General features: G+C 43.4%; 2 protein-coding genes across 4 annotated transcripts in view; one reads left to right on the forward strand and one right to left on the reverse strand.

Annotated features, from left to right (window-relative positions):
- The window catches only part of TMEM62 (transmembrane protein 62), a 53,076-nt gene extending 49,280 nt beyond the window's left edge, over window positions 1-3,796 (forward strand). Inside the window, exon 14 of the mRNA XM_015420055.1 lies at window positions 2,289-3,796. Coding sequence (XP_015275541.1) covers window positions 2,289-2,615 — 327 coding nt within the window. The 3' untranslated portion in view covers window positions 2,616-3,796. The remainder of the gene's footprint in view (window positions 1-2,288) is intronic.
- A 2,163-nt stretch (window positions 3,797-5,959) lies between these two features.
- Window positions 5,960-10,362, reverse strand: part of PTGR2 (prostaglandin reductase 2) — a 22,146-nt gene continuing 17,743 nt past the window's right edge. For all 3 annotated transcript variants that reach the window (XM_015420083.1, XM_015420084.1, XM_015420085.1), the window contains one exon: window positions 5,960-7,583. In XM_015420083.1, the coding sequence (XP_015275569.1) occupies window positions 7,519-7,583 (65 nt within the window). In that variant the 3' untranslated portion in view covers window positions 5,960-7,518. The remainder of the gene's footprint in view (window positions 7,584-10,362) is intronic.

Consider the following 10,362-nt stretch of genomic DNA (forward strand, 5'->3'; position numbering starts at 1 on the left):
CGGCCCCATCACTCCTTGGCAAATAGAAGGGGAAGTCGTGGAAGTAGTAACAGTCTTCACGCCCCTGGGATCCAAGATCACTGCAGACGGTGACTGCAGCCATGAAATTAAAAGACGCCTGCTCCTTGGGAGGAAGAGAGAGAGAAAGCAAAAGAAAGGTGGAAATAAAGTAAAATAGATGGGGAGGGAAGGAAGAGAGAGAGAGAGAAACAAAGAAAGCAAATAGATGAGGGAGGATGGAAGGAAGAGAAAGGTGGAAAGAATGAAAGAGGTTGAAAGAAAGAAGGAAAGAGAGAAACAGAAACAAAGAAGGCAAATAGGGGAGGGAGGGGGAGAGAGGGAGAAAGAGAAAGAAAGAAAGAAAGAAAGAAAGAAAGAAAGAAAGAAAGAAAGAAAGAAAGAAAGAAAGAAAAAGAGGGGGGAGTGAGGGAAAAAGAGAAAAAGAGAGAGGTGGAAAGAAAACAAAGAAATGGGGAGGGAGGGAGGAAAGGGGAATTGGAAAGGAAGCAACTTTAACTTTAAATGTGTTCTCCAACACCCCTCCACACTCATGTTCCCACGCCAGCTGGCTTGGCTTGGAGAAGGGATTTAAAGAGACAAATGCCTTCTGCTAGCCAGCCGGTGAGGGGGGGTGCTTGGAGAATGCATTTAAAGTTGCTTTCTTTTTCTGCTCCCCCCACCTCAAGCCTACCCAGGGAAGGGAACACTGGCTGTTAAAGGTAAGACCGAGCGGGGAGTCCTGCCTCCACTTCGCTTCCCCAAGAGCTGCATGTGGCTCCCGACTCAGTTTGGCTAGCCAAAGGGACAGTCAAGCTTCCTGCTTCTCCCTCTCCTTCTTCAGGCAAGGAACAGGTAGTTGGAGGTGTCAAATTCTAGAGAGGCTTGAGGAAGGAACTTTTTGGAGATGACAGGAAAAGCTTCCTTGACCTGGCCTGACTGAGGTCAAGGGGGTGGAGTACCAGAGATGATAAAATATCTTGAAAAGAGGAAGGCAGTCTTTTCTTTTTAATAAATACTGTATAACTTTTGATGCTGGGAGCAGTTCACAGTACCACATTGACTTCCACTATCTCAAACATGCTGTCTGAAGAGGGGAGCCAGGAGGAAGGCAGGCAGTTGGCAAGCCACTATTCCTCCAAGGGTACCCAAGGCATTAATCTGTCCCTGCAGCAACCAGGTGCTGGGCAGCAAGAGACACTGAGGCAAGGCCTCTGGACTTGGAAGGGAAGCTGGGAGTCCTGATCCTCCCAGTGGGAAATCCCAACAGTGATCAGGTGGTGGCAGCAGGCTACCTGAGAGTGGAAGAAAAGCCCCTCCAGGAAGCTGGGAACCCCTAGGAGGTCAGGGCGGAATAGGGCCTGCAGGCCAGAGCAGGCACGTTCTGCCACAGCCACCATGACATGGTTGTTTTACTTTTTCTTACAACTTCTGATATACAATTGTCAGGATGTATTACGATAATCACATCTGCAAAATCAAGGATGACCTCCACTCCTAATGTTAAGTGCAGCAATGCCTTTCTCTTCTTGGTTTGTTTTAAAAACAACAACAGATATAGCCATGTCAGCTTCACTTCTCTGCTTAATGAAATGGCCAAGCTCTGTAGCAAGACATTTCATTCCCTCCCCCAAATCCTGCCCCACTTGCCTAACTACAAGGGATCACAGATGAATTTCCTACAAGGATAGATTCTGTATGGCACTGGCAGATCTGGAAAGGATAAATTATGGTAATACACTACGTTGAATAATATAAGACTTAGCATCTTGAATTTCCCCCCATTTTTTATGTTTTAGGAAACAAAGTAGTATAGAGTGGGTACAGAAAGGGGAAAAGGGATTATATAACATAATTGTGCATATCAAGGATAATTATATATAACATATAACAGAGTTGTATAAAACAGATAATATTTCTCCCCAACATCCCCTTCATCATAATTTTTAAGACATGGTCTATAAAATACAATAAATACTTATATTCAACATTTTAGGTTTCAAATTTCATAACCAATTGTGTTTTAGCTATTTTATATACTTTATGTAAACCGCCCTGAGCCTGCTCTGGCAGGGAGGGCGGGATATACATTTAAATAAATAAATTATTGGTTTCATCATTACTACATATTCAATATTACATATTCTCCGGTGGCTCGGTGAGTGGGACAGTCCTTTACTCACAAATTAGGCCCATTAATAACTTGAAGTGCTTTTATAACTTTCCACATTCTACTATGTTCTGTACATATGTTGAGAAAAAACAGTAATGTGAATTCTATTCCCCCCCAGGTGATGTTTTTCAACATACCTTTGATGGCATATCTCTGTTGGTGCCTGCTTCTGCGTTGCCAAGGAAACTGCTTTGGCTCCCACCTGTATAATGTTAAACGATATCATTCTGTGCCTGTCCACCTAACCATGGTGGTCCTATTTTTCTGGCAAGTCTACTCCTGCTTTTTCCTGCTGCAGACCTATGGAGCTATGGCTTTCTTCCTGTCTCCACTGAGGACTTGGATTGTTGGCCTAACTCTCTTTGTGGTCTATAGAAGCTGGACAATGAAGTCTTCTACTCTGAGAATCTTTACTGCGCAAATGAAGAACAATCAAAGTTCTTAATGACTCTTTCTCAGGGGGATCAAGTACTCTTTCACTTAGACTGTTAAGTGGTGAAGCTGTGAGGTGCAGTTTGTATGACTAATGTCCATGCAATCTGAATAACTGAATGTAAAGGTTTGGAGATTTCCCTCCCCCCCCCCTTACAGTGCCTGCCTCAGGAGTTGATTGTATTTGTTGATGGAATCTGTTCTGAATTGCTGTTATATAATGCGAAATGAAGTTCAAGAGTAGAACTTGATACTGTATTGTGATGGTTTCTACTTTTCTATGTTCATAAAATGCTGTAGACATAAACCCAGAAGCACTTAGTGTTTAATTTTGGACAGTATGGAGGACAAAGTGGTCAGTAATAAGTATGCCTGCAATCTAGTGTTGTAAATCTGGCATATCACACACACACCCCTTCAGAGCAGCAGATACCTCACACCAACACTGGAAAATGGTTTTGAAATTCAGTTTCCAGAATGATTGCTATATAGCATTGGTGGCTAACAGAAAAACACAAGCCCAATTCCCACAGGGTATGCTGAGTTATTTGCACAGTTCTCTGGCTTGTGGTCTGTCTTAAATATCTCATGATGTTAAATTTTTATTTTTCAAATGTTGTATATCACTGACTGGCAGGGATGAAAGTAATTTAAGTTTCTTACTGGAAATTTATTTATTTAATTATATTTATACCCCGCCCTCCCCACGAACGGGCTCAGGGCGGCTGTCTCTGTATCGGCAGCTTGAAGCACGATATGGGAGATACTACTTTGGCCAGTTTGGTACCAATACTCCATATTGGCCTGTACCCATATGTTTTCATCCCTGGTGCCTGCCAAACTGTGGAGTGTGCCATATATGAAGTCATTACTATGAGAGGGTAGTATCTACTTTTATAGAGTCTTGGATGCTGTGTGCATGCACAAAAATGGCAGTCAATGTCAAGTTCTCCTGTTCCGTACCATGTATTACACCTTCATGCCTTGATGCCAGTCCACGTTACCTCTAGGTTTCAGTCCAGAGTTTTCTTCTACCTGTGAAAGGGGGGGATATACCAATGCTAACCCTTTAAGCCACATTTCAGGAATTATGTGATGGATGAATCTATTCTGCAAGGAGAGTTCCACCTGTAGTTCTTTGGATGAAATCCCTAGTGTATGTACTCTGCATCCAATAGGGTACAGAAGCAAGCCTCTCCACATATATAGTACTATGTATGACTGGTCCTGTGTGTGTGTCAACCTTTTCCCCTAAAAGTGAGTGTTTTGAGACATGTAATCTAAAGATATGTTCCTTTAACCTAACACTCGCATACATTTGGATCTATATACAAACTCTTGCTGTATTTGCACAAATCACTGCTGTGTGTTTTTACCAAAATATAACTGCTAATATAATTCAAAAATAAAGTATTGTGTGATTTTCACTTTTTACTTTTTATATTTACTAACCATATGCTGTTTTTCTCCAAAAGAGTTTGGGCAGTTGACTGAATTGAGGACAAGAGTCTAAATATATAGCTTTTTATGTAATAAACAAAGCTAAGCAGCACACTTCAGTGACCAGTCCTTCTTTCCATGAAGGAAACCAAAGAGCTGGATTAAACAAATCATTAGTTTAGTTGCAAATACATGCTTGCATACACAATTTTTCCTTTAAAAGATTTATATTAGTGCAGATTTTAATGCTGGAATGAAAAGACAGTTCCCAACCCTTGTAATGTTAATATAGGAGTAGGGCACTTTAAGAGGAGAGTAGTTAATCCTTCCCACCCCACCAAGGCGTTAAAGCCTATAGGGAAAACTTCCTAGGTAGGGGAAGATCAATAGCTTCCCCTTCTTCCCAAAAATTCCCAAGCCCCCTGCCTTCTGTTTACCAGTGAATACAAGTTGAAGAGCACACATCTGCCAAGATAATGTGTAGTTATACCTGTAGCATTCTTTCTGTATGATCCCTTACTCGGTCATCTTTCTCAAACTACATCTTAGTTCAGAAGTATACCATCCAATGTTACCCAAATAGGGTCTCATGAAAGGGCTGTAATATGCAATGTATCCGTTACACACGTTAAGACCCAACATGCATCACCTGGACAATTAACGTTGGAATCTTCTGCCTGTGGATACCAGGGACCCAATTTGGGGCAGCATTCCACAAAATATGAGGCAGAAAATAAAGGTCTTTTTTCCTAAACAAGAAGAAGAAGAAGAGATTGGATTTATACCCCGCCCTTCGCTTGGAGTCTCAGAGCGGCTTACAAACTCCTTTCCCTTCCCCTCCCCACCACAGACACCCTGTGAGATGGGTGGGGCTGAGAGAACTCTGACACAAACTGCTCTTTTTCAAGAACAGCTGTGCCAGAGCTTGTGACTGACCCAAGGTCACATCAGCAGGTGCAAGTGAAGGAGTGGGGAATCAAACCCGGTTCTCCCAGATCAGAGTCCGCGCACTTAACCACTACACCAAACTGGCTCTCTAGAACAAGAACAGAATGAAAAAATAGAAAGGCAAACAAAATAGAAATAGCAAAACAAGACAAGACACTAAACAAATGCAAAACCTTTACATAAGTCTACCTACCTATCAGCTGTTGCTTATTGGGGGGAAACTTGAAAAGGGGAGAGAAGCTTTTTGAGGGAATAAAGGAGAAAAAAAAAACATATGAGCCTGATCCTGAACAGAAAAGATGGGTGAGAGTCCAGCTGAGGATCAGGTGATTTAAAAAAAGGTCTGGGAATGAAATTCCAGTGTTTAAAGGATGGAAAAGCTCAGCTATTTAGGCTGACCGTGGTTGGGGCATGGTTGGAAGATGTGCCTAGGAGCTTAACTGAATCAAGTTGGCAAGTGCAGGATATCACTGGCAGAGATCCCGGAAGGCCTCCACTGGTTTTCTGAGTGGCTGCCACCATTCTCCTGTAGCATCCCTAATCACATACCCTATCACCCTCCACAACGTCTGTCACACAGGTTCAGGTCTACAGGGGGGTCAGTTTGCCACCCAATTTGCCCCTTTTAACAATACAGAGACTCTTTCACACACCATGTCCCCCCCTCATTCACAGAGACACCACCAGACAGGAAAGCCCAGTTCCCTTTAATAAGCATCCATTATTGAAACAGAGCTATTGAGGTTGGGACTCAAACGGTGCTTCAGACATACACTGCCACCATTTAGTAATACACAAACACACCTTGAGATTGTATCCGTATGTGTGCCTTCAGCATGACCATACATATCCAGTCCACAAAGATAAACAAGGAGTTATGCTTTTATTTATAGTTTAAACACAACAGATAAACGATTACAAAGTGTCTCCACACTTGAACTTTGGAACCATAGGTCTAGTCAAGCATTTAGGATTCTTTGTTACAAGTTGACTTTCTCCCAGCCAGCATCAGCTTACTGTTCTGCCATACCCAGGCTTAAATTTCCAACTCCTTACCCAGCCAGTTCTGTCTCTCCCTCTAACTGAATGACATTAACTGTCAGCCTCTCATCAACATTCTGTCATCTCCAGTGGTCATTCTTAGGGGGAGGCAGAACTTAACCTGTCCATCACAAGTCAGGAGCCTCAGTTATCCAGCAAGCTGACTGAGTCAATTGCCAAAGTGTGGAGGGAGCTCTAGAGGCCTGAAACAAATAGTATTTTATTACTGTACTCCACAGAGCATTCCAGCAGGTGGGCTACTCCCTTTTTAGACTATCCCAGGGAATTCCTGCCCGGGGGGGGGACCAAATTCAATATCAGGGCCCCCAAATTTAATATCAAGCAGGATGTTTTATCCAGGCCTTTGGCAGTCTATCCAGAAGATCTTTAGGGGTTAATAACTACTGGATTAATAACTATTGGGGATCCCCATGTGGGGGCAGCCTTGTGGGCATCATCACCATGGAGCTTCAGTTACTTAACATTAAGTAGCACTGAGCTTTAATAAAAACATCAAGTTCTGCTCTTCCATATCAAATTTCATTAATCAGAAACTTTTAATTCTAGTCTTTTTCTTTGGATGGATACATAGAATTGATATTTTATTCTCATGTACACAAACATATTGTAACAATCTAGCTTTTTATGTAGAATATTCATACAAAGAGAGGTCCTCCCTTTTTTGCATCATAAACCAAAAGGTGCAGAGAGAAAGCCAGTCTCTAGCCTCTGTCTTCCACAACAGAAAGGAACAGAGACTTACACTGATGTACTATTATAACAATATGTGTCTCTGAATTCTCAGCTTTCATTTTAAAACAAAAGTCTCTAGCACTTTCTGTTATGTAGGTAAGGAGATAGAGACTTACTTTCTTTTTAAAATAAAATCTAATAATTCACAGACCTTGTTATAACAGTATATCAATGTAACAATATTCAGTTGCCAATTTAAAAAACAAAAGCCCAGTGGAAGGGGGAGGAAGTGGCCACCATGGGGACAGCGTCAGGTAAAATGGCTGGCATGTGGGTTAGGGAAAATACAGATTTCCTCACTCATAGAATAGTTATGCAGGGTTTACTGTGATCCTTCCAAAAACGATGCAGCAAAGAAAGATCAGAGAAAAGCTGGGGGAACCCTGGAGGTAATACTGTTCCCCACAATGCTGTGGGAAGCAGAAAAATAAACACTTCCCAAAAGCATTGAACCTGGGGCAGATAACCTGTGCGAAAGTGGACAAGAGACCCAGGGTGAAAGCTAGACTTATGTGTTAATAGCATCAGGTTGTCTAAACATTAGATCTAGATATATATAATTTCCATTTTGAACAGATAAAAATTAGTTGCCCGATTTTTATGAACACTGTTAAAAGTGAGGGTACAGAATTCACTTTCTGGTCAGTTAATGCAAACAGTATTTTTAGCAAAAACAAGATATGCCTGACTTCAGCAACTTCTTGTTTTTTTCTGCATAACAGTAAAAGATCTTTTTAATCCGAAACATGTACAATCTGTTTTCCAATGTTGCCTCCACTCATCACGGACTGGAAAGCAGCTATAAGAGAACAAAAGTAAGAAATCAAACTATCCTTATGTTACCATTTCTTAAGTGTAACAGCTTGCTTTGTGGATGTAAATTTACTGATGAAATAATGTCAATTCTGTTAATGTTTTTAAAAATATGCTTGTAAGATTCCAGAATCAATCTTGTGCCTGTAATTTGAACATGCTTCTGAAGATGAATTGGAAGAATTTATTGCTTTTGGAAGAATCGGTGGGTTAGTGTAACAGGGAGCTACTGGCCCAAGGTTTCACAGGAAGCTCCATAGCTGAATGGGGTCTTCTTGGGTCTAGTGCAACATTCTAACAATTACACCACACTGACTTCAATTGATGCAGTTCTATGGAAAAGGCTTTTCACAGTATTTGGGTACTTGTTGTGCCTGTCCACTTTATTAAAACATTTGTATCCTTCCTTTCCATCCAGTCACAATATCTGGCAAGCAATTTAAACAACATGAATTAGTCCTTCTTAGAGAAAATTCTTCTAGACATGGCTACCAATGCTTATTTGGTAAACCCCCTCTGAAAAAGTCCCTTAGAAAAACTGGCAGCAGATAACAGTGATGGGCAGGTGGGCTTCTCCTCTGCAAATCTAAGTATGACCCCACCCCCTGCTGCTGTCTCCTCTTTTCCAAGTGGCAGAGAGGGCTGAGAGGATCACAAAGCAACTATCTTCACCCCAATCCGGTTGTCCCAGCAGTCATTATATGGCTGCATTCGTTCTGCAGATGGGCCCCAAAATCTGCCTCAGCTAGGCTACTTTGGGGTGCGCTTTTGGAGGCCTATGGTCAGGCAGTGGCAATATCAACATTTGACTTGGTGCTCATCTTTTGTGTAACCTCCATTGCCCAGAATGCCCTCGTAACCTGCTGCTTCTACTTTGTGTTCTCCTTAGTAACAGTTCCCACCTACAGCTTTTCTCTACCTGGCTGATGTCCACCTCCTTTTCTTCATCACTCCTTTGCTCATCCCTGGCCCTGGTCACATGGGCAGGAAACTGTGGGGGGGAAGTGTGGCTGTTTGCCCCGGGGCAAACTACCGCGCGGTTACTCGATCAGACCTCCCGTGGAGGCCTTGTGGAGGTACCGTGGAGGTTCCGTGGGAAGGGAGAGGCGCTGATCGCAGGACAAGCCAGCGCGCAACGAAGAAGCGCGCAGCGCGGCAAACTGGTTGTCTTTTTTTCTGTACACGACAAATGCGCATGCTCCGTTGGGTGCATGTGCACATCCACAGAGACTTGGGGGGAAAAAACTTTATTTGCAAGGGGACATGGGCGGGCACCGGATGCCACCGGAAACATGATCAGACGCCCGCCCTTGCCCCACAGTTTCCGGAAAGCCTCAGTTGAGCCACGGGAGTGCTACGCTTCCCAGATGTGCTGGTAAGATTGCGCCCGGAAACTCCGCCTGTCTTCCGTCTCACTTGTGTGGCTTCTGTTCCGTGTGACCGCAGCCCCTGTCTATTTTTGTCCACCCTTTTTTCTGCCACCCTATCCATGACCACCTTCTCCTCCAATTATACCTACAAAAATCAGAGTACCAAAGGTTTATCAATGACAGTTCAAATCTTATCAAGTATATTTTATTCCATCCTTCCTCGAAGGAGCTCAAAGCAGGATAATGGTTTTCCATGCTTCCATTTTATCCTCTCAACAATGCTGTCATGTAGGATAGGGCCAAGAGAAAGGGGCTAACCCAAGGACACCCAGCCAGTTTTATGGCTGAGAAGGGATTTGAACCTGGACCTCGCTAGGCCTAGTCTAACTACTATGCCACACTGGGTCTCTGATCAATAGCTTTCAAGTATATCAGGCTCTACATAATCTGCTGCATGACTAGTTCCCAACCACCATACATCTGCACTTCAAACAGCCTTGGGAAAGTTTAAGAGCATCCTCCCCACTCTATATGCTCAAAAACAGGTAAGAAATAATGCAGTGGCCCCCAACGTGGTGCCTGTGAGCATCATGGCGGCCACCAACCCCTTTCTTGGAGCCTGCCAAGTGTTTTTTAGAAAGTGGGTGGTGCTAGGTGGGGCTTTTGCCCAGCAAGGCTTCTGATTATCCATTAGAGATTTGTTTGGCTGTGCAGATATTATTCCGGCCCTCATTCAGCCAGGAGGAGGCAGGAGAAGAGGGAGGGTAAGTTGCTTCCTCCCTGCCTCTCCCCACCCCACTGAAAGTAAGTTGTGACAGCCATTTTGTGGCTAGCTCTGTCTCCTGTGGTTGGCTCTGTGTCCATTTTATGGCTGGCTGTGCTTCTTGCAACAGCCCTTTTATTTATTTATTTATTTATTTATTGTTTTCGATTTGTATCCCGCCTTGCTGGGCGAACTGGCTCAAGGCTTTGTGGCTGTGCCCACCACTATGTCAGATATCCAATTGTGCTCACAGGCTCAAAAAGGTTGGGGACCCCTGAAATAATGGGGTGGATCCAGATTATATTTGCTAGTGACAGAACTAAACCTTCCTGGCTCCATCCTTCCACTGTAGCCCACTGATCTCTACAAAATACTGCTCCTGGAGTGTGGGACTGGAAGACCCTGAGGAATGAATAATAGAATCATAGAATGTTAGAGTTAGAAGGGACCTTGCAGGTCATCTAGTCCAACCCCCTGCACTCTGCAGGAGCATAGCTGAAAGACAGCCCTACATACCTACAACATACCCGAAAGATGGTTGTCCAGCCTCCGCTTGAAAACGTCGAGGGAAGGAGCATCCACCACCTCCCAAGGCAGACTGTTCCACTGCTCAACCACTCTTACAGTTAGGA

Source organism: Gekko japonicus, unplaced genomic scaffold, assembly GCF_001447785.1.
Source record: "Gekko japonicus isolate JY-2015 unplaced genomic scaffold, Gekko_japonicus_V1.1 scaffold27, whole genome shotgun sequence".
Taxonomy (NCBI): Eukaryota; Metazoa; Chordata; class Lepidosauria; order Squamata; family Gekkonidae; genus Gekko; species Gekko japonicus.